Raw genomic sequence first — 24,168 nt, 5'->3', positions numbered from 1 at the left:
GTATTAATACTCGCATCTTCACTCTATGCATGCTAATTTGCCGGCTGCAGTGAAAACGCGCGTAAGAGCATGCCTTAAGCCACAGTTTTATTTTACAGACATAGGACGCATATGCGAATCCCATAAAGTTGTGGGAGAGCGCATTTAACAAAATTATTACTGCACTTTTACTGCTACAAGGAACAGCTGGGTACGTCCGTAAACTATTCGCGGTTCAACAGGAAGAATCCCTCGGGCCAGCGGCTGAAGCCAAAGTCAACTCCTGTTGTAGCTTAATCACTTCACGAAATAAATGACCAAGGAGTTTGGAAAACGGCACCGCACCGACAAATATTCGCCAAGGCACAAACGCCGTTATTGCCTGAAGGTAACAAGAAAGTGCGCCTTTTTAACAATGAAGTATGCACCAAGTCTCTTCTCGCTGGACAGAGGGCGAACAGACAACGCCTGAACGCTACCACAGTCTTGCCACGACTTCTATACAGGAACCCTACCTCGCTGTAACCAACGTCGCTCCTGCGTTCGCAAGATGGCCGATCGTTAGTTGACGTGAATTGCAAAACAGCCATGTTCACTGAAAGACAAATACTGTGGCTCTGATTTAGGGCTTCCATCCATGACATGGCCGTCCTCTGCAGAAACGAGACAAAAAATTAGATACACAGTGTAAGCTTTTGCGCAAGAGAGGCCACTGCTCTTATATGAACAGCAGTAGCCACGAGAACGTTTAAAATACTTTGCTCATCATTGCCTAAAATCAATGTCCTGATTCACAAAGCTCGCCGTTCGCAATACAATTTGTGCCAACAGCAGACACACTCCTTGTTCGTTTACCACGACGAATGACCCGTTCATGTTGTCTCAGACCATATGAACAATTCTATGATTGCCGGCGGTGCCTTTTTCTAGCTGCTCAATAATTTGCCCGTTTTCTTACGACAATCTCATACACTCTTATCAGTTACAGTTATGCTCTATATGATCGCTGAACGAAAAAAAAAAAATGCCACGGGTTTTGGCCTTGCCTCTGCTGATTATCAGCAATAACTGGTGTAAGTGCTCACACCATGGCAAAGTAACCGCATCGGGTTTTAAAGAACACTTGAACATCCTGTTTTCACTTGTTGGCAAAAGGGGCACCCACCATGGGAACGGTGAACGCTTTTTTCGGCGCTTCAAAACTCGACGGCGGCTCCATCTGGCAGTAACCGCGGCTGTGGTAGAAGTGGGTCTCGAAAACGAATATATCCACTTCCCTGCCAGAAATGGAGAAGAAACGATAAGTGACTTCACACGCAAGGTAGAGTTGAACAAAAGAAACAGCGCAACGACAGGAACCTGTCAGCGACACGTTAAATTTTTCTTCGAGGTTCTTCTTTTTCGAACCGAAAACAAACTACTCATGCTTTTGACCTTGACGTAGAATGCATATCCAGCGCTTTTGACAAACCGTGCTATGTGCAAAACATCTTGGTTCTATATTTTAGGACAGAGAACGTAACTCGCTTACTTTACGAGGTCCTTCAGCCGTTTCGCAAGCAGCTTTGGAGGCACGTGTATGTCCATAATTTCGACGCTTAGCAGTATTTGTAGGTCTGCCTGCAATACGGACCGCATTGCCTGGAAGATAAGAAATACCTATTAGTGCAAAGAATAATAATATTAGCTAGACAACTTGGAAAGTTTAACTATAAGCGTGAATTCAGTGATACGTGTTATAAACTTTACAATATTCTCTACTATACCAGCACTAAGGGCGTGGACACACAATTGTCGGTCAGACTGCGTAACTTGCGCAAAGTGCAGATTGTTTAAATTATTGCACTGTAAAAAATAAATTTATGCAAAATATAATGAAGCTCACCAGGCGTTTATATAAACGAGCTCAGAGTCGCGGAAACGCGAGCGCAGAATAAACTGAAGCGCTAAGCTCCACAGAATGTGTGCAAGAAATTTACACACGCGCGCGCACGCACACACGCACCAAAAGCAACGAATCACTAGCATCTTTGGCATTCATTTCGTTGCTTCGGAAATGAACTGCAATTAGTGTTTTGTTCAGCACATACTCAGTGTGACACAAAATGAATTGTTGGGAGCGGCTCTGCACAGAACATGGGCGTACTGTAACGCGATAGCCGTGACACGAAACGAATGAATATAACACACAGACGCTACACTCACAACTAAGGCTTATTGGAAGAAATCAAACACTTGCATACGCAAATCATTCCGGGGATGCAAGAAAAAGGTGGGGAGAAAATGTTTTTTCCATAATTCAAAGATTTTTAAATAACTTCAGTAATTAATTTTCAGCACCTGATCGAGGTTATTTAACGTGCAACTAAAATAATTAAATGAGTGTTTCTTGCAGGCGGGAATTGAACCCGCGACCTCTTGTAGTGCTCAGCAGCACAACGGCACAGCCACCACGGCGGCTGGGCCCCTTTTTTTGTGTGCGTCTCTTGATCGCTAGTATAGCCGTTGCTTTGTAAATGAACTTTTTAACGCGTCAGCGTTAAGGGCCTCGTGTCGCAGAAAATCCGGTGTCGGTGTCGGCGGCGTTGTCCGTTAGAGAACATTTATATTTAGGTATATGTATATGTCACGCCTTGCATTATGAGATGCGGTATATGCGGGTTATATTGCCACACCATTCTAACACTAAAGTTGCTCACACCTTGTCATACATTCTTGACAAAGTTATTCCTCGGAAATTGGAGAATGACAGCCCACAAACAAATGTAATGAAACAAAACACCAACAGCGCATGTCTGTTATGTTAAATCTTCTCAGAATGAAATATTAAAAGTGCGAAACAATAACAGAAACCTGAAAATGATGTAATTTTCTTGGCGCGGATGTTCCCCAACTCCGGAGTTGGCCCACGCAAGAGGCCCCGTTTCTACCAGAAAGCTCGCCTTCGTGCATTGCGTTCGCCGCCAGCGTTTCCCGGTAAACATTACGGTTACATAAGCTGCAGTTGCGGGGAAGCGTGAGAAGCAGTCATGGATATTTGAACGCTATCGCGTTCCACTCTTAAAGGCGAAGCTTAAGCGTGCTCCAAGTTTTCAAGAGAAGCTTGTATTGTCTCACAAGTGGCGTCACGCAAAAAAAAAAAAAAAAAAGAAAGAAAAAAACCGTTTCTCCCGGAGACCCGGTTGGCAGGATTCCAGCTGCACCGGCGCTAGATATCGTGACGCGCGCGACCAATCAGGGTCGTTTGGTGTGTCGCGGGGAGGGAAAGGGAAGGAAAGTGGGTCGGCGCGCGCTCCACCGGGTTTCCTCGCGTCATTTCCTACTCTGACCACTCTTTCTTTTCCCGCCTTAGATCAGTCTCGGCGCCCGGATGGGAAGGCCCCACGTGGTGCATTCCGCCGAGGAGCCGGATGCGTTTGAGCAACGGCGCCGCGAACTCGCTCGGGAAAGGGCTCGTCGTCGACGTGCTGATTCTAGCGTGAGGGCTTCCGAAGCCCAGGCGAAATGTCAGCGAAGAGCCGCCGACCCTGAGTTTAGGGCAAACGGTGCGGAACGCCTGCGACAGCGTCGTCTTGCCCTCCAGGAACCCGAAAACGGTGGTGCACGCCTCGGCAACACTAGTGCCAACTTCCCCGGTGCGACGGCCAGGTTTCAACACGAGTTTCTCAACCGGAACGTCGGAGCCAGCTGCAGTGTGTGTGACCGGTTGTGCTTCGAGCACAACGTGGTACTCGTCAGTGCAGTAGCGCACCCAGGATCTCTGCTAAGGGGGGGGGTTGCATTTTTGTGGTGGTGGGGGAAGCAAGCACTTTGCATAATATGCAATTTCCTTGGCCAGAGGAATCCAACACCAATTAAAATGCCTAATAATTATAATAGAATAACACCAAGGATAATGACGATGTTGTATTGCTGCAGCGTTTTGCTCAAAGTAATTTACAAGGCAGTGATAGAGTGTTTTTGTTAATGAGGAAAATTCGATCTCAAGCCACCTCCTGAATTGTGATGGCAATGTGAACAGAGCACTGAAGCTACACGTTGGACTGGTGGGGCTGGACGCGTAGGGGTGGGGGGGGGGGGGAGGTTAACTCGCCCCCCCCCCCCTTCGGTGTGCCACTGCGGCAGTGCAATTCGTTCCGAGGAACACCGAAGAAACACACGACAAGCTTCGCTTACCCCCATTTTCACGACAGGAGAGGGGCCGGTGATTTTCCAAAGCGAAAGCTTTACTAACCTAGTCGATCCAAGTTTCGCCGTCACTAGCAATTTGACCTTCATTTGACCGCAGCTGCGCCGTAGCCTTGGCAACGCATCACGCGACTCGCCGCGCCGAGCTCCGCCAGCGTCTGACCACCCCGCAAGCGGAGTCTGACCGCCCTGCGGATATCTCCCGGCCAGCTGGTTCACTGAAGAGGGTCCGGAATGCCAAGCGCGCGAAGCTAGCGTCGGAGACTGAGGAAGAGCGAGCCGTTCGGCTCGCAAAACGCTTGGACTTGTCGGCTTATAATTTATACCTGGCTTAACGATGAGTGTATACCAAAGTATAATAATTACAGCTAAATCAAAGGTTAACCAAGTGAAACTAAGACTTAACCAGGCTAAACCAAGCTTTCGCTTCCAGGGTTAGCTGAGCTAAGCCATTCTTTTTCACCATTTCTTAAAACCTTTATATGCACCTTGTACAGTTAAACCTTGTGAACAGCCTTGAGAGACCATAACAGAACCACATTCCAGTAACGATGAGAAACTATTTGAACGCTATAACTACAAGTGCAAGACCATTTTTGTGACGAAAGATTAAAGGATTGCATTAAAATCTGAAGTGTATTAAACTTGTGTCTCCACATTATGACTGAGACTAACATTGAATAGACATTGAGAGAAAAATAGGTATAGTAGCCAGAGCAAATGTGGATGCTTTCCAAGATACTTTATATAAGCAGCGGTTGACTTCTGCGGCTCTATCAGCGGTCAGCCAGGACAGAACTTTCAATTGAGTGTGCGACTTAAGCAACGGCCCCACACCCGAGTTTTAAAAATATGTCGAATAACTGCTTGCTTGAAATTGTGATGTCATACTCCCATGATGGTATCCAACATACTTAATGTCCCGAGGGCCCATTATGGAAACTTAAATATTGCTTCGGGACCGGTATATTGTCTTCTCGATGCTATAGCTGGCCCAGGCAACATACTGCCATCGTGCCGAAGGCAGCCCGATAGAAAAAAAAAAAGGATAGAAAAAAAAAGAAAAACGGGCACGCGCATTGGCCGTAAAGTGTAATTTCTCGAAAGCTCTATCACTACACAGGACTGGCCCAATAATGCTTGTTATAGCCTGACCAACCATGGCCCACTGCTTGCTGCACAAACGTCGTGTGAAGGCTAGTCTGGTAATGGGCATGTATTTTTCAATTCCGGTATTAAAGAAAAATAGAAATTCGGCAGAACCCATCTTACGATTTCTCACGATGGTAATGTGTTTAGCATTGAATCAATATAGCGACACGACGTATTGCCAAAATCGAAACTACTTGTGTGTGAGGCTTGTGCTGCAGCGGCACTCCTCTTTCGCACTTCCCTAAATTCCCTAAGAACACTCGGCGCCGCCATCTAGCGCCACGGCCGGGAAGCCTTCGCGTGGCCTTTTTCACAATAGTATAATAAAGATCGCGAAATCCGAGGCGATCTCACGTGAAAAATTTGGGCGAACTTGACGAGCGCAGTGGTGGTTCGTGCCAAATGCAGCAGAGCGAGACCGTGTAGAGCGTGCCTACGCAGGAAGCCGACCGCCTGCAGCGCGACATACGCCGCCGTACGTGGACCCGACCGCTCCAAGTGAGCCACGAGGGCTGAGGAGCCATCGCCGACCATGGCCGCCAGATGGCGAGCGTGCTTGAGGGACCAGGCCAGTCTGAGGGCACGATCTGCACCCGGCCGCAGGAATAAGAGGATGATGAGCGTGGCTCAGTTATATGACATGAAGGAGGCGTTGATAGAGGTTCCCAGCATTTAAATTGATCTGAGAGTAGTACGTGAACACTATTTTAGGTCTGCTGTTATCCGTAATCTATGTTCCCCACCTTAGTGAGCACCGAATAATTCCTTGAGAAAAAAATCCATGAAGCAACAAAGGGTGTCCTTCAAATGCGGCATCTTCACTGCCTGCTTTTCGGCGACGATGCTATTACAAGTATATATAACCCTGCATCTACGCGCGCAGATCAATTAGAAGCGAGAGCTCGCCTTGCAGTGGCGTAGGGACGGCACGGCGACGTTGTCGCTCTTAGAAAAATCAGCCAAACCCGCCTTATCTGGACGTCTTGTCGCAGCACGAGAGTCACATGGTTGATGCCGAAGCCCGATTCGGCGAAAGTAATTAAAGGGGAGAAAGAGTAACAAGGAAAGGTAGGTTAATTTAGAGATCCCTTTCCCAAGTTACTGGTGGGACTGTATAGGCCGACGTGAAGACGGCCGACGTTAGTGTGCCGTCGTCCCTACATTTTTATTCAAGAAAGCGAAGGCGAAGCGGCAAGCGAAGCGGCGGCTGTGGCGGTCGAGCCCGGTCGACAACTAAAACGCGTTCTCTTCGGCGGTGAAGATGACGCTGCAGGATGAATAAACTTCTTTATAGGAGGTTACTACCTCTGAAGTGCCCCGAACAGACTGGAGAGGTATAACCCGGCCAAACGGGCAGGACTCACCAGAAAGGAACACTGTCCGCTCACTCAAGTCGACGGAGAGCCCAGGGTGGACAATGTGCGTGCACAGCCGGTCCGGCACTTGACTGTTGTCATACAGTTCACCCGACACCACGCACACCAGCATCCTACCAATAGCTGCGAAGAGTTAGCCGATAGGTTCGATCGGTATTATTGCATTGTTATTAGTAATTCACTGTGTTCAGCTTCATAAATGTTCAACCTCCCCCATCACGTTTATGGAAAAATAAAGGTTGTTATAAAAAAAAATGTCGCAGTTTCGCCCGAAAGGCGAAGCATCAATTGCGATAGCAAATTGGTAGAGAGCTATTCGGAGTAGGGATACTAGAGTAGTTTTATAGGCCGCATAAACTTGGACACATTCGCTTTCTAACTGAATTGACAAGCGTGGTGTCATCGCGCACAAGCAAACATGAATAGATCACACTGAATGACCGCAGACAACGACTGTCAAAACGCTGGCGCGGCCGCTGCAGCGGGCGAAGAATCGTGCGGTCTATCGCTTCAACGGAAACTGAGCGGCGAAGGGACAGCGCATAAAGGTCAGAGCCGTGTGGAGACACGGCCGGGCTCGACTGGCGCGGGCGCTCGCTCGCTTCTTAAGAAGCCCGGCCGTGGTGGAGATAAAGAGACGGTGCGGGCGACGGCCACCACAGCCAGTGCAAGCGTATTTGTTGGCAGAGTAGAAGCTGCCCCCCCGTCCTTCCCGCGCTGCCTCCCCGCTTTTTTTTTTTTTTTTTGCTTTCGCGTGGGAGATTGCGTTGCCAGTTCTCCTTGCGCTGGGTTGCAAGATAAGCATTTGGTGCCGTAGCACAGCGTCGCCCCGCCTCCCTCCCCCCCCCCCCCCCCATACCCCCACGGCCTTTTGGGCGACAATCGTGTTTGCTTTCCGCCGTGCGTTGGCTCTCCGTGATAGCGCGCGTCCCCCGCGCGCTTTTACTCGCGCATACGGCGCGCGGCGACGATTTTATCGCCCTTGGAATCTATACGGAACCTCACGGCGACGGCGACGCCGACAGCGGAAATCCCGTTGAAGTGTCCATATAATTGCTATCGCAATAAAAAAAATGTCTGATGGTATTGCACCTAATCGCATTTAGCTTTGTATCGGCTCGGTTCAGTTACTAAAGCAACCTGAAATCGCCCATGCCCCATCGGTAATTGTGGTTTAATGTTCCACGTTCTTATTCTCCAGCAATCCGAAGCGAAAGAACTGAAAACAAGCACTTGTAAAAATAAGTAAAAAATAATAAGGAAATGAAAATTGACGTTTCGGAGACACTGCGGCTCTCTTGTTCACAATAGCAACGAATATTCTCAGTTGTTATACACCGCAAAGATGACGAAAAAAGCATGTGTAGGTATCTGGTAGATCGAATGTGTACTGTTCATCACGTGTACGTACTCTTGACTGGATACAAAATGATTCTAGCAGAAAGCGCACAGATAAGAAATATTCTCTGGCGATGATAGCCGCATGCAGCATCCCGTAGAAGCGACACGACAGCGTGAACGGAAGTGACGCCGCTGATTATCGAGGACTCACCTGGCTCGTCGTCTTCAAGGACCAATTCGCGGCTTCTGTTTCCTGCACGTCAAGTTTCTTGATATTGACAAAGACGGCATAAAAGGACCTACATCAATCTAACCAAACGCTAAAGGTTTAAAAGCGCTAGTACGAACGGGGCATATCGATTTTTATGGGTGAGTAAGATAATTGCCGTCGCGCAACGTTGTGTCGCAAAATAAAGTCCGAGAGTAAAATATTGACATGAACATTGTCATCAACATGCAATTTTAGCACGTAATATAACATCCTGCTGCTGCAGCTGCATCGATCGAGCGAAGGTCTTAACTGGAGTCGCATTCTAGAGCTATGGCATCAGCAGTGCAGCAAGATCTTTCAGACAGGCATTTATAGAAGCACTCACCGCTTCCTTGATCGACAGTGACTGGCAGATCAACTTCTGGGCTGTCTAAAGAGACAGAGAAGAGCACGATGCATATCGGGCACAATAGTTGGTGACATAGTCACAAAGTTTTTCAAAGCGATACGCATATACTGAAGGACATAATACGCTACGGTAAGGATTCACTATATAACAATCCAGCTTTTATTGCCTCTAGTACTCTGTGAACATCTGGCACGATGCACGATGTTTATAAGGCAATCGCTAACTAAAGGACTGCCAACTTCTAAGCATCTAAGCAATCATTCGTTTTAACGGCACTATTTGGAAAACATTATTGGATTAGAGCTTGTAGTGCAAACTCTGCATCTTAGAAGACGGTGGTCTTTTGGTAGCCCACCTTGAGCAGTTTTTTTTTTTAGAGCGGTGACATCTCTCACCAGTGAGTGTTTATGACTCTCCAGGACACCCTTCGACCCTCTAAAATCTCCCTCTGTTGCTCTCCTTCAAGTTCTTGCAGAATATTGGTGTGGTAGAACAAACGAAGCACCATAAAGGTCCGAAAGGGCCGTGTACATATCTCATCGCTTACCCAGTGCCTTCTGCAGCGCTGTCAGACGCGGGTACGGCTTTTCGTGGCAGCTTCCCTGCCAGTCCTCAAAGTCCACGTTGAAGACGGCCACGGAGCCGCTTCGCGAGGCCCTCCGAACAGTCAGTGCCTGAGACAAAAAAAAAAAAAAAAAAAAAAAATTGACGAGAGGCTTGCTCAGCCCCGCGTTCTGTTAATACGCTCGAGTACAATTTCGAATAGGGCCGGTAGAAACATTGACAACTGTAGCGATGACTATAGCATGTGCACTAGTCGCATCACGAATGCTTAGCTCTAGTCTAAGACAAAACTTTCCATGTCAGAGCCTGGTCCTCAGTCAGAATACGTTTCCGCGCAGCGCTCGTCTTGTTCATTAAACTGTGTTACACATTAAATGGATTCCTGTGGGAGCTGCAAGACGCTTGTCGGATGCAGAATGCTGCCTTTAGTTACTGCTTATTCGCGATCGATTCACTGAAAAAAAGCTTTAAAATGTGGCATTGTCACCCAAAAGTCGAAGCAGTGATAGCGATAGGCATGCATTAGACAATCACACAAAGGAAGGTTCGTAGTTTTTTGTAGGCTGTATAAAGTGCAGCAAGCATTCGCTTACTAACCATACAAGCATGGTGCCACACTTTCATAGGCAAACAAACAGATCTCACTCGATGACCACGTGCACCCGCTGTCACAACGCTGGCGTGACAGGAGCGCCGGCAGCGGGGAGCGAACGCTTCATGTCACAGTGCGGCTCTTACCGCAGTCTTCATCGACTCCGGTGACTCAAAAGACAGAACTTCGCTGCCCTTGAACGTGACGGTGGTCGCAGTGGCGTGTACTTCTAGCTGTCTCCAGCCGGTCGTGTTACAGACCTGCGAGTCCAGCATGTGCACGCTGCGTGTGACAAGACTTGTCGCACGTGAACCATTTAGCGCGCTGCGAATCTATTAATTGCGTTGCGACGGTCGGCGTCAAGTTCTCAGCTGAATCCGTTATTTTGGCCACGGACGGCTGATTTGGAAACGAATACGAGGCATACATATAAACTATTACTGTTCGCTGTCGCACACTGAGGTGGCTTATTAATGAAAGAAAAGAAATAAATGCTGGCGTTGACAGCCTGCCCTACAACTTGGCCCCTTTTGTTCAGACACCTGAAACCACAAAAGCTGTCACAGAAAGGCGACATTGTAAAAAGGACATCTCCCAAGCGGTAGTTTTCTTTTTGTCATAGACATTCGACTGCATAAACTAAGCGTTTGATAATGTTTTCTGCATCGCACCTAGTGCGAGCTTTTTCCTGCACGCGCGCTTAGGCTGATATGTTCGCAGTAGTGATATAAGCTAGTTACCTGCGAGTATTCGACGTGCTCCTCTAGGTTGCAGGACGCCTCCAAAGCAGGGCGCTGGTAGACTCGGTACCGAAAGGCTCTCATGTCTACGGATACGAACAACAACGGCCCCTGTGGGCTCTCCTCTTCGACTTGCCTCAGCCATTCAGCAGCTGTGTCCTGAGCGCACGCAAAAGCATGGGACGCATACTGAATACGTTGTCGTTGTTGGCTTTTACATACAAAGGGCAACGTTGGACGATATGACGGGCGCCGTGACATTGCAGATAGCATATTCTCACATACAGACTGTTTTAATTCTGGTACCTTACGTGTCAAAACCACGATCTGATTATGAGGAACGCTGTCACCCAGCAGAGGGCATACAAAAGCTTTCTCGTGATTAGGTCGTTTAAGACAACATTACTTGGACGCGATCGACGATACAACTTATGCCACAAACGTGTTACAGCAAATATCTTCATTTCGGCGTTTTTTCCGTAGCAATTCTTGCGCGTTCTTTAAGAGGGACCAGCAGATTACGCTCATATGTAGGAGTAACGTTTCCAGACAGCTGCATCCGTTAAGACTGAAAAGTAAGCTACTTAATAACGTTAACTTAGGATGCATATTTACGAGCGATACAGAAAAAGACGAAACAGAAAGAATTGCCGGGACAATTATTTGATGTCTTCCTTTCTCGTTCCGTTCATTTCTTCTTGTCTTCGTCATCTTGTCTTATAACGCTGGTAAATGTGCATCCTGACGGCGCCAGTGATCTTGAAAAGCGCTCCGCTTCTCAGATAATGTTATGTCGTTTTGCAAGAAGTCAAATATTCGAAAGAACTGCACAGATGACTTCATGGAATAGGTGACTGGGCGTCTTACAAGCTATAGGTACTCGACTCCAAGAACATCGTCGGTCCTTATAAGCTTGCGACATTCCCTCTTCAAACATTCTAATATACGTAAAACAAGGTCGCCAGCTGCTCGGATCTGAGTTAGCATGTTTGGTTTGAACCATTCTGATAGAAAAAAAAAGACAAGAAAAGAAAGATTGCAAACGAGCACAAGAGCGAAGACAACCGTGATGCAGTCTTTCTTGTTGAGTATACAAGCGTTCAAGCTGTCCGGATTACTAAAGTTCTTGATAGCACACGAGAGACTGCACTTAAATCTGTACGCGCACGTAGCTTTACCATGGGCAACGTTGGTATGCAAGTCTTCCTTTCCTCGTGAAGTGTCGACGCGGGCATGACCCGGCAGGGACCGACAAATCCCGGGTAGTGCGAGTTGAGCACGAGCAAGTCGGTGAATCTGGAAGCAGAGCAAAACTACGCTTTTTCTTTTTTCGGCAAGGTGTTTTCACAGCCTGACTACACTGCACCGAACTGCTACACGGAAAGAAACTTTGACAGAGAGAGGGAGACGGAAAACCTAAACACACACGGACGCTGCGCTCACAAATTTACGCCTCACAGCTTACAGGAAAGCTTGTGAATTTATACAGAATAAGTTTACACGGGAGCTCATCAAGTAAATAAATAAATAAATAACTACTTCCAGAATAAAGAAAAAAAAAACAAGGCGACATATAGATAACCAAAAGACAGAAATAGAAAAAGTAAGGCCGAGATAATTTTCAGAGTGGCGCGTTCGCGCTTGATTCGTTTAAGTTAGGCTGTTTTCCAATAGAAACCTCGCGCACTTACGATTTTTCTTTCTTTTCTTTTCTTTATTTTTTTATATATATCGGCAGCGACTTTTCGCGCTGCTGTTCAATAACATCGCCTAGTATATTAGGCGTCCCATAACAGTTTCCTGTTCACCAACTCGATTGACTTGGTGGCTCATAGTCAAATTTTCTCGGCTGCATCCTGGATCATTTCACAAAACATTCTGTTGGGTTAGGTGTAATCGCTTGAACTTCCGAAGCCTTCATCTGGAGCCGCATGCTTACGACAATTCTGTGCTAAAGATCGCATATACCTATTCGCAAAGAAAGAAAGAAAGAAAGGGTAAATTTAGTGCCCTGTTCAAGAGAACGAGAAACAGACGATCACGCTCATTCTTGATGGGTTGGTGGACTTCACTCCAGAAAACCTTCATGTTCTAGCTAGATGTTTTATGTAGGGCTATGATGTAATGGGGAGCCAGTACTTTGCCAGAAGGCGCTGCGGCAGTTTAAGAGCGCAACTAAAATATGCCGACACTGTCCGGTAGGGGGGGGGGGGGGGGGGCACGAAGATGGCGGGCCATATTTAACGATAACAGGCGCGCGCCAATGTCAGCGTTTGATTTAGTCCGATGCGCCCAGTTAAGTTCTGTAAATGGCCACGCGCGTTGCGAGGAACCCATGCGTTGCTACTCTATGTCGCTACGCTCTAGCACGTCGGTTTCTAGACAGGCCAAAAGCTGGACACATGTGCGTCAAAATGAGTGGCGAATTTGCTGATGCAAAATCGCAGCATGTGCTACTTTAAACTGTGTCTACCGCGGTCGCTAGGTTGTGTGTTACGGCGCTGGTTGCCCATAGTTGAACATCTAGCGATACCATGAAATACTGACGAATGCAAATTTCTCCTAGGCCGCCCTACCGAGCTATTTGTCTGATGCTCGGAACAATGACTGCGGTGTCATCGGCATCGGTCAGCACTTGAACGCTGAACAGAAGACACAAGTTGTCCTCCTTGTAAGTAGTGTGAAGTATCTGCAAGAAGGAAGGAGATTGTGCGTTTGAGTTCTATCGAAAGCGTTATTACTTTTGAGCTCCCGGAGTCAAAGACAACTGTGCGTTACAGTCAGTTCAGCATGCTGGCCTCACGAATGCATTTAATTGCCACAGGAGGTAAGAAAGCAGTCACAATTATAAGCGCTGTCTTTGTGCTAGTGTATTTTGTTGCGCTTTAAAGTACTCATGACAAAGCGAGCTCAGTTAACGGAGCTGAACCAGTGCAGTGCGCAGGTGCAGTACACGTGCGTGCCTGCGTGTGATAAGAACAGTAATAATCAAATAACAGAAGTATGCGCATGTGCATGCGCGTGATAAGACCAGAAATAAATTAATCACATAGAAGAGAAAGAAAAGTTCACAAGGTACAATTCCGCGGTATTGAAGTACGAAACTGATACGTCTCAGCAAGCAATGACAAAAGCAGAAAGGAATGTTCAGAAGCAGCAGTCACCTCCATTCCACTGTGTCAGAGTGGATCTGCAGTGAGTCTGTTGCCAACGTCACACAAGCACCGCCACCACCATCACCTCAAGTGACGTACGTAACGCGCGCACGCACATATATAGAAGTGCAGCATGCATCCTCATTCTTTTAGGCCCTCCGCCAAGCGCAAGTGCTTTATTGAACTAACTTAATTTTTCAAGGTAAATTGCGTCAGACAATTCGTAAACTATGACTTACACGCAAGCTGCAGACATGATAGCCTCGGATTGTAATTCGAATATACGATAAAACATATTTCTGTTACGTGGAAACTCAAAGACAAAGCCTTTTTCCAGGCCTTTTTCCAGTGGCTACGGCCGCTAGGTGGCGGTACTGTTTTTGAGTGAGCATAGAACGAGACGACGAAAAATCCCGACCAACTAGAGGCTAACAGCTACGCTGTAAAATGCAACAATATTGTGCGCGAGAGGGTGCCTCTCCCGCTCCATCGTCGTATCGAATGTCAATCGTACCACGAGTGCCGGCAGCAGTGTCGCGTCGACCACGGGCAGCGCCACGTACAGCAGCGCCAGCCCGAGCAGCCCGTAGCGGCGGAACAGCGCCGACGTCTGCTGCGCCAGCTCGTGGCTGGGAACGCGCTCCAGCGCACGCTCGTCCAGCGCCACCAGCAGCGGAACGTCCGCGCCCGAGAAGTCCTCAACCACGGCTGCACAATAACCGCGTCCATCGTGAGCAGACGGAAAACGGCTCATGTTGGGAGAAAATAAAGATGAAAAAATCACCAGCCCTTCCCCTGTCGAGGAAAGGGGGGTAAGCGAAGCTTGTCGTGTATCTGACCTCATGGCTGATTTTATTTCTTTCTCTCTCTCTCGTCTCTCTGTTTCCTCTCCTCTTTCTTTATCTCGCCAAGCGCAAGTGCCGTATTGAACTAAATTAACGTTTAAAAGTAAATTGCGTGAGAAAATGCGTAAAGTACGACTTACACACAAGCTGCAGACATGATAGCTTCGGATTGTTATTCGAACATACGAGAAAACATAATGCTGTTAAGCGGAAACTCAAACACAAACCTCTTTTCCAGATGCAGTTTTTTTTTTTTTTTTTTTTTTTTGTGAGCACGCCATGAAAAATCCCGACCATATTAGAGGCTAACAGCTACGCTGTAAAAAATGCACAGAGCGAATGGGCGCTTCGTTTTCCCGTCATAGTGCTAACACTGCTACAAGGAAATGAGAATGAGAAAGTGGGTCGATCCTGAAGGCTACGCAGTGCCACATAGCGTCTCAAATCACTAGCTACCATAAAATTATGATCGGAAAGAACTGGCGTGCTCTTGCTTTTCATAACGATTATAACGGGGAGAGCATAGAGTTCTTGTGCTTTGGGATCGTGGTTAAATCCTACGATCGGCCACGTAATCTTTTATTAAAAAGACGTCCGAAACGAGACGTGACAGAAACCCGTCCACCTACCGCAAAGTGTCCGGTACGGAGCAAAGTAGAGTTAAAATTAAAAGAAATGGCTCCGCATTAAAAGAATTTGAAGAAAAGACAACGTACCACTAGTGCGAGCAGAACTCATAGCCTTCGCTTGACGCGTGGAGAGTTCAACCTTGAGCTATGGCGAAGGCTGTCACCAAGTCTGCCTTCTCAGGTACTTATTTATATGTATTTACAAAGTAGATCTGTGAGCGTTAGCCTACGCCATTCGCGGCCATACCAATGTATATCGAGCATCCATTGAACCGAACAGTGAACTTAAGGGCAGGCAACAGGCCAATAACTCCTCGTATGCTGTACCTCATGCAATCAAAGCTGCGAGAGTTGATGCCCTCGCTATCCAATGAACGAGAGGAGTAAGGGTAACAGATGGGCCTCGATCTTAAGTAGGAACCACATGAAGCCAACAGCCACGTGGATGTTACTAGAAATGGAGCCCCTAGTTTCCCCTTACCTTTCTCGCTCATTACGAAGCTTCAAGCACGACTCTCAAGGCATCTTAAACGCATCGTCAACTGCCTCTACGTCCTGTTAGTGACGGCTCGAGACATTAACATAGGCCTCCGAGTGGGAAGCCAGCTTTCCACTAGAACACAACTATCCTGTTGACCTGTTATCTAAAAATGCCCCACGAAATCTTAGAAAGAAAATAGATTCTATTAGTCCAGGCAGGAGTATTAAGAGATCATTTCAATGTATGCAATATGGTAAGTGCCATCGGGCACACTGGTTACATTCGAGTTAACTTAGCTCAAGCTTTGATCGAAATGGACCACATTTCCGGATTCATCTGCCGTTACCGCACCCACCTGAGGAGATAGATCGCAGGGCAGCGGCGTACTCCATGTGTCGCAGCGAGTAGACGAAATGGGTGCAGTGCTCTCGGGACACGGTCCGCCGACGGTCGGTCCGCTCCGACAGGATGCACAGCAGCGGTCGTCGGTCTCCTTCACCATCAATCGAAGGCGGCACAGTGAGAGAACACCGCGCGCATAAAGAAGCATCCAGTTTATCTCTGTCGAAGGTGTCAGTGTATCCCACTTTCTCCTTTTCATTTTTTCTTACTTTTTTTGTAGCACACGTGTTCTACCTCATGTGAAACCAGAACCTGAGAGAATGGTCATCGAGGTATTTAGCATCGAGAAAGGTGATAACTGCGTTAGATCCGCTTCTGTTGGCATCAGAAGGAAATAAATATAATAATTTAGTCTGAGGATGAGCGGTTTGCATGCGCAGTAATAATGCTGTATTTCGTATGCTTGTGTAAGCCTTGTGTAGCCCTGTGTTAATTGCAGTTGTAGACCAGCGTTTGACGGTGCCTACCTTTTCTTTGTGTGCCGCTTAATTTTGCGCTGATAACATGAACCACAGAAGCGACCCACTTAGTTTGCTTTTATTTTTGTTTGTACTATATGTATTCAAATATTAAAATCCTTGAATTCCCGCCAAACCTTTTAAAATATACGGACTTTGGATATCGAATCCAATATCGAATATGTTTTTTGCTTCTACGAGTAAAGAAAGGAACATGACGAGAGGTAACGTGACGAAATATGCGATGAGTTGATGTATGCAGTAAGTGCAGCGCTATTATGAAGTCCGTTAAACTGGGTACCTTGAAAATGAGCAAAAAGAAAAGTTTGCCACGGTTCTCGATTGACCTAAATGGTTATTCGGAAAAGTATTTGGGCCACAAGCACGTGCTCATTTCATATGGCAGGCAAGGTCAAATAATCGTGTAGCCTCGCATATTCATAGACCACATTTAAATATTCGGAGCAATCCAACAAGACATTCTATGATTGAACACTCCGTTTGAAATATAATAATTCGATTCCTGTTCTAAGCTTCAGATATTTGCATTTCCAGTGTTTTCACCCGAGATGTACCAAGTGCCAGAGAAACCAGTTCAGCGGCAGCCATGCAACTTACCCTTTCGCGGACCGCACTTCCTTGGCTGGGGCCCAAGTTCCGCCTTCGGAACACGTGCATTAGTCGCTGCAAAAGACACTTACTCAACCATTAAATGAATGACTTTATCGTGGAAGTCAGCAATCTGAACGTCCTTATAGTTTGCGACAACACGATACGTCTGAGGAGTTCTCACTTTAGCACTTCTTGACATGGCGAGACAGGCCGTGTTGTATATAAGTGGCAAGCAAAACGAGGTAAGAGTAGTTTTTTTTATCACTTCTTCAAGACAATTAAGTGGCCCTGCAAGGATAGTAAGTGAAACAGGGGGTGTAGCCAACGCCAAAGCAATTAGTTGAGCGTTCTGGGGAGCTCACATAAGAAGCAAGCAGGGGACTAGACATAGCGCAGAGGAAGTCGCTAACACAATAGATCGCGTGAGTAGTTCACCGCCGCGGTAGCTGTCATGGAAGAGGACGAAACATTAGTGACAGTAGACAACACAAGGAAACATGCGAGCAGCACGTTCAAAGGACATAAAGCAGAGGGATTATACAACGCGATGGGCTGCAGGACGTCCTGCATGGTTCCGCGCATCATGCAGTGCGGAAGGTACCTCTCACTAGAATCCCTCCTCGAGAATACTGTTGTGTACCAGGTAGGTGTAGAACATGATAGTAGCATATCAGCACTAGTAGTAGGTTACGAATTTATGTCGCAACAGGCAAACTTGGCTATAGTGCACCGGAACGATGATAAATTTAATTACGCGAGATGTTAAGAGTTTTGAATGCATTTGTATATAGAACGCTTGACATGTTCTCCTGGTTTGCTCAAATGGTAGTAAAAGGACATTAAAGAACGAGCAATCGTACATTATCTTTGTCTTAACCAGTTACTAGCTCACTTCTGCAATTAGTTTTACTACCACACGCCGGCCTATTGTTCGGTACTCAGTCACATGCAACCGCTTAGTAGACACGTTCCTGATTTACCCTCTTAGCTATAGAATCCCGAGAAGCTGGACACTTACTGTGATTACGCTCTTCTTCTCTTGCCTCATCGAGCGATATCGCTGAAGTTTGAAAGAAATATACATTCTCAGTTATCTCATGACATGATCGCACCGCCTCTCAGCTAAGAAGAAAACTTTGAAAAACGATATGATCTTGCTCACCTCTGTGCAGAGAATGGAGCCTCGCAAATGGAGCGCCGCAGACGCCTTCGTAGTCATCCATGTCGACGTCGAAAACGGCTACGCAGGCTGACGCCGTCTTCTGGATTGCCGTGTTTACCTGCACATGAATGCGAAGTTTCGAATATGCGAGAGAACAAAAAAATGCTCCTCGCCGGTTCAAAATGATGGAGCAAATTATACAGGTTGTCGGTCTCGCGAAAACCTTGCGACAGTTCAAAAGGACTTCTTGGGTAAGTTGGTGGTGTCTGGTAAAGACTATCTCTTGGTGCAGAAATGTGCATATGGAAAAATTACATCGACCCGCCCGCCTATTAATTTTATTGCGATAGCAATTATATGGACACTTCAACCGGATTTCTGCCGTCGGCGTCGCCGTCGCCGTGAGGTTCCGTATAGATAAAATCTTCGCCGCGCGCCATATGCCTGAGCGGAAGCGTGCGGGAACGCGCGCTATCACGGAGAGCGAACGCACTCAATCTCCCACGCGCAAGCAAGGAAGCGGGAAGTCAGCGCCGGAGGGAGCGGGGGGGGGGGGGGGGGCGCACTTCTACTCTGCCAACAACCGCGCTCGTCGCTCGCCCGCACCGTCTCTTATCTCCACACGGCTCTGACCTTTCTATGCGCTGTGCATTCGCCGCTCAGTTTCCGTTGAAGCGATAGACCGCACGTACCTTCGCCCGCTGCGGCGTATGCGCTTGCTGCCAGCGTTTTGACAGTCGTTGTCTGCAGTCATTCAGTGTGATCTATTCATGTTTGTTTGTGCGCGCTCACATCACGCTTGTTCATTCAGTTAGTAATAGTCGGGTCACATTTTCCAACGCACGCTACACATGCAATGCTGCCCGGATCGGCAGTGCAGCGCTACAGGTGTGTCCCTTCGCACGCGCTGCCCACGGGAAGCGGTTCTCATCAACACCACCGTTTCACGCGCGCCTTCTCGTGGTCATCGAGCCTCTCTTTATGTCGGTCTACTTACGCCGCAGCACACCTGCTTACCTAATCAGCTCATGTTTACTACAATTCATATTGCTACCAAAGCCGCTCACCTTACTTCGTATGACATTGCTGTGTTGCTATCGCATTCATTGCTTCGCCCTTAGGGCGAAACTACTTTTTTTACATAACACACACAGCACACAACGCCCAGATTAATTGGTTCACCCAAGTGCGCGGCCGCTTTATCGACGCAACGCTTGTACAATGACTTTTAGAGTGCTGCTCTTAGGCGCCCGTACCTGCGTTGAGCGTCGGCGTCCCTCGGCGTAACCGAGCGAAGGATGAAAGAGTGAACGCGGAGCGCAGCGAGGTATGAAAGACGGCTATAGCGAAGAGAGCGCGAGCAGGAAAGCGGAGGAGGAGGTTATGGCGAAAGCGTGAGAAGAAAAGCGTAAAGTCACGAAAGACGTGTTCTGCGGCGACGATAACTACGAGATGGCGCCAGAGCAGCGCGCATCGTCTTTTCACCGATGGCGCCATTCATAAGGCATGCGGCGAGCGCGTCCACCGATACCGTATATGGAAACAAAGCACTGCATGAGCGGAAATCTGTCTGCTGCGGCTGCTGTGACTAGCGGCCACGCGTCACCCACGCGCTGCCTCTCGCGAACTCCCGATTAGCGAGGCAGTCGCGCCACACTTCGCTCCGTTTGCAACGTGCAGCACGAGACAGATTGTCCGCACCAGGTCAAAGCTGTGCTCAAATTTCGCGTTAGGGAGTATCGTAATCGTCGGTGATTTTTTCCAGGCAAGCCTAGGACAATGTCCCGATGCATTCCCTTCACATGCTTCACCAGCAAGAACTCCGTGTCCATCGGCGGCTGACCTTTTTAGCGCCGATGGTGGCCTCTTCGTAAGTAGCTAGCTCGTCGTTTTTCCTGCTGATAGAGGCGCCACCATGCGGGTTGAATGGCAGAACCCTCTCCCAGCGCTTGTCGTCGCACACCTGGATCACAAGATTAGATTTGTTCACGCACACACACGCACGCACGCACGCACGCACGCACGCACGCACACACACACGCACGCACGCACGCACACACACACACACACACACACACACACACACACACACACACACACACACACACACACACACACACACACACACACACACACACACACACACACACACACACGCACACACACACACACACACACACGCACGCACACGCACACAAATTGAATTGACTAAAGCCTTTATTTTTAAAAACGATGTCGACAAGTATAACGTGCTGGGCAAAACTTCGTTAGCGCTGGCGACAAGCAGCTAAATGGACTTCGCAAAGACGCAGCGGAACACGCGAAAAAAGGCAAGATGGCTGATTAAGAAATGCAAACAGCAAATCAGGCGGATGTACAGCGTGAGACGTATACGCAGCGATGTCACAGGGGTGAAGGCAAATTATGATAATTACCAAGGGAAAAATGGTTATAGCAGGTCTATGCACAGAGAAGTACAATTAAACCTTCGTGCGTTCCTCGGGCTCAGTCGGCTGCAAGCATGGCCCTGTGTTGACGGTACAGGTAGGATTTGGGCATACACATTCTGCAAAAATTACAACATTATTCGGTGTTCCGTGCCTTATAGCCTTTCTTACCGCTACTTCAGCAGTGCGGGACGCCTTCGATTGCCTCTGAGGAGCACAAGTGTGTCAGTGATCTTCACTGACCTAGCGGGCGACACAGATGACAATAATGATTGCACGACTTCCAAGACGAAGGAGCTAGCTACCAGACAAGACATTCACATGTGTGCCAGTGATGCGGTTTCCGACCCTGGGCTGATTGCATAGTACAGTCAGCCTAGAATTCTGTCCAGGAGGTAGGTCAGAGTCAACCACAATAGCGTGCCACCCCCGTCCCACACGCGCACACATAAACACATACACAGTTCAGCCACGGTTGTTCTGGTGCTGGAACTCCTGCGGCAAACAGTGGAATCTCCCACCGCTTGCGCACCGTTATTAACCATTATTATTATTATTATTATTATTATTATTATTATTATTATTATTATTATTATTATTATTATTATTATTATTATTATTATTATTATTATTATTATTATTATTATACAACGCACAAGTATCAGACCCTTAGCAACCTCAGGGACCTCCGTTGAATCCGGCCTCGTCGTATACGTGGTCATGTCATGAATTACGGGACGTTTTCCGCCTTCGGGGGGCAAAGACTTGTCGACTATAGCTCCCCGGCCACCGCCCTAATCCGTATTAGACTGTTTCGAGCGTGTATAAGCATCTGCTCGAAAGCACCAAGAAAGGGCCGAATGTTAACAATGAGTAGGTTTATAAGGAAGGCGGCTTCGACTGCTGCAAGATAAACTAACCAAGCTAAGCAGCCTCCCTCGAGCATGCTTATTCATGTGCTTCACATGCTCGTGCTTATGCTTCTCGCTCTCACAGCCTCATCCCCCGAAGATGAATGTCACATGCAGTGAAGCCAAGTTTACCGCTTTAACGAGAGCACGCGCGTATGCTGGAAGGCGAGCGGTAAAGAAGAGCACGAACGAATGCGGAATCGGTAATCGGCCATGATTGATATGCCTTATGTGCACGCACCGTGTCGTAGCCTCTTTGGCGGACGCCTCGGCACTCCGACGGTATCGTCGATGCTCCCGCGAAGACAAGCACGCCTAGGCTCAGGGAGAAGCAGACGCTGGCACGCACTTTGAAATCCTCTTTCAGCGTGTTGATCCAGCCCAGGGCGCTCGTCTAAAAAACGTAAAAGATGGTGAGTTACATATGGAAATGATTCCGCGTTAAGCTCACGCCTTTCCACTGCAATATTTACGTTCACAGAACGAAAGAACCACAAATGCGCTGAAATCGGCTGGACTTTAGAACGTTTGAATAGGCGACGTTTTCCCAAGAGCCCGTGGTTCGTAATTTCTTGCGGTCGAGTGTACGTCTGTAGTCCTGTTGTGCATCTTGTGTGCGCGCATTGTTCATTATCCGCCTCTTTTCCTCTTTCACTCTTACCTCCATGTAGGGTAGCGAACCGGGCGTTCGCCTGGTTGACCTAACCTTGTTGTTTTTGCTTTCTCCCTTGAGACATTAGAGCATAAAAACCCGCGAGAAATTAAAATTTCATACCGTCTGGTTGTGCATCCAAAACCATCCTCAGATAACTTGTTTACGCATAAGCTGCCAAACAATTAGAGGTTCTCGAGGTCTCCTCATTCCAAAAACACCAGCGAACGGCTTTAGGCACACAAATTGCACAATATAGCAGCTAATATTATTACGATTTCGTGCAGGTTGGTATTCCTTCGACCGGTCAGCGTAAACGTGCCAGTAGATGGGCTTCCCGAGTCCGCACACGCCCCTCAGCCCTGTTTACTGCTTTGCTCCATCAACGCTTTAACGTAACGCTTTTTAAAGCAATATCCCAGTACGTAGAATGACTTCAGTCTAAGGGCGCTTTCAAAACTGTTCACAACACTTAGGTTTAAGAACGTAACTTACTCAGGTTGCGATTTCTACGACAATTATAAATGCACAAAAAAAAAAACGATCTTGTTTAGTCTTGCTGGTGAGATGATTTTTATTTGATAAACATCGCGGACACCAAAGAATGATACCAGAAGCGAACTTTTTCCACTACGTAGCATAAGTTCTATTGTCGTTTCATATTGAAAGAGGCTTACGATAGGCACAGTCACAGGTTCTTCTCGGCTTGCGGAATAAACGGTAGGGAAACCAGTCTTGCATTTCGACTCCTCCGTGTAGTAGTGCGTTTGAAGAACTAGCAGATTTACGTGCCTGCGTACAGGAAGGCACATAAAAAAATTCTGCAGTACTGCAGCTAGTCAGAATGTTTCCTGCAATTCTAAGTAAGTTATACATGTACGTATTTCTTCGCATAGGTCATTTTTATTAACATGATGGCAATGCAGGACAGGGAATCTCACAACTCTTAAGACACCTTAGTGAATAACAGGATGACATATTTTCTGTAGCAAGAAAGTAATAAAGGCAGCACGATATCAAGTCCACGGGTCACCTTCGTATACGATGAGAGTGGCGAACCCGGACCTTAATTTGAACTAGAATCCGGCGTCGTTTAGACTAGCCTTGTACTACGCATCATAAAGCACTTAAAAAATGTGCAATGTATGTCATATACAGCCCCGAACTGAACGCTTTAAAAGTCGTGCAAGCCTTTAAACCGAAATGACGATGTATATGATGAGCTTTATTTTTTTTTATTTTTCGAAATCTTAGCGGTGCTTATTAGGTATATGTCAAAGCCCAGTTTCAATAACCTGGAGCGCTATGTACGTTCATTTTAGTTTCTTATTTCGCTGTACGCAGTGAATGAGTAATCCACAAGTTCAGACTCAAACACTTACGCGAGCGCCGCACGTTTCGTTGTGACACGTATTCACTTACTGAGCTATCGAGTAAAGCCTCGTCGAGATCAGGGCACTCGGCGACAGCCAGTCCCTCAGTGAAAGAGAGAGGGCGATCTCCAGCTTGGATGAACTCAGCATACTTTGGAGCTCCTGCACGATGGATTATCATTGAGCGTGTCTGGTCGCATACACCAACAACGCCCGCAGGCATGTATTGAATAGCCTTTGGAGAATATACCTAAAAATACTTTCGGTTTGTGGACTCTGAAACTCAAACCGTACCTCTAGTTATAGAAAGGTAGCTTTACGGATGTAGCCACGTCACAGTAATTCAAATTAGGTGCTCCGTTTAAAGAGCCTTAAACCGAAGTATCCCCTCCCCCAAACCTCATCCTTTAGCGAGGTTCTGTAATACATGTTTTCCAGAAGATGGCAAGAATGGCTGAAATCTCGGGGTGCCTAAATCCGAGATAATGT

At 47.4% G+C, this 24,168-nt stretch overlaps 1 protein-coding gene across 1 annotated transcript in view; it reads right to left on the bottom strand.

Annotated features, from left to right (window-relative positions):
• The window catches only part of LOC119462052 (uncharacterized), a 66,689-nt gene that overhangs the window by 34,514 nt on the left and 8,007 nt on the right, over positions 1–24,168 (bottom strand). Inside the window, exons 7-27 of the mRNA XM_037723404.2 lie at positions 23,729–23,841; positions 22,984–23,098; positions 21,896–22,048; positions 20,140–20,259; positions 18,297–18,414; positions 18,153–18,194; positions 17,141–17,206; positions 16,018–16,155; positions 14,222–14,415; positions 13,129–13,241; positions 11,731–11,848; positions 10,553–10,711; positions 9,959–10,072; positions 9,204–9,330; positions 8,633–8,677; positions 8,248–8,289; positions 6,684–6,818; positions 5,674–5,906; positions 1,511–1,620; positions 1,145–1,256; positions 495–632 (exon numbers count right to left, since the gene is read on the bottom strand). Coding sequence (XP_037579332.2) covers positions 495–632; positions 1,145–1,256; positions 1,511–1,620; positions 5,674–5,906; positions 6,684–6,818; positions 8,248–8,289; positions 8,633–8,677; positions 9,204–9,330; positions 9,959–10,072; positions 10,553–10,711; positions 11,731–11,848; positions 13,129–13,241; positions 14,222–14,415; positions 16,018–16,155; positions 17,141–17,206; positions 18,153–18,194; positions 18,297–18,414; positions 20,140–20,259; positions 21,896–22,048; positions 22,984–23,098; positions 23,729–23,841 — 2,505 coding nt within the window. The remainder of the gene's footprint in view (positions 1–494; positions 633–1,144; positions 1,257–1,510; positions 1,621–5,673; positions 5,907–6,683; positions 6,819–8,247; positions 8,290–8,632; positions 8,678–9,203; positions 9,331–9,958; positions 10,073–10,552; positions 10,712–11,730; positions 11,849–13,128; positions 13,242–14,221; positions 14,416–16,017; positions 16,156–17,140; positions 17,207–18,152; positions 18,195–18,296; positions 18,415–20,139; positions 20,260–21,895; positions 22,049–22,983; positions 23,099–23,728; positions 23,842–24,168) is intronic.

The sequence above is a fragment of the Dermacentor silvarum genome, chromosome 8 (genome assembly GCF_013339745.2).
Source record: "Dermacentor silvarum isolate Dsil-2018 chromosome 8, BIME_Dsil_1.4, whole genome shotgun sequence".
Lineage (NCBI taxonomy): Eukaryota > Metazoa > Arthropoda > Arachnida > Ixodida > Ixodidae > Dermacentor > Dermacentor silvarum.
This window is presented reverse-complemented; position numbering and strand designations above follow the sequence as displayed.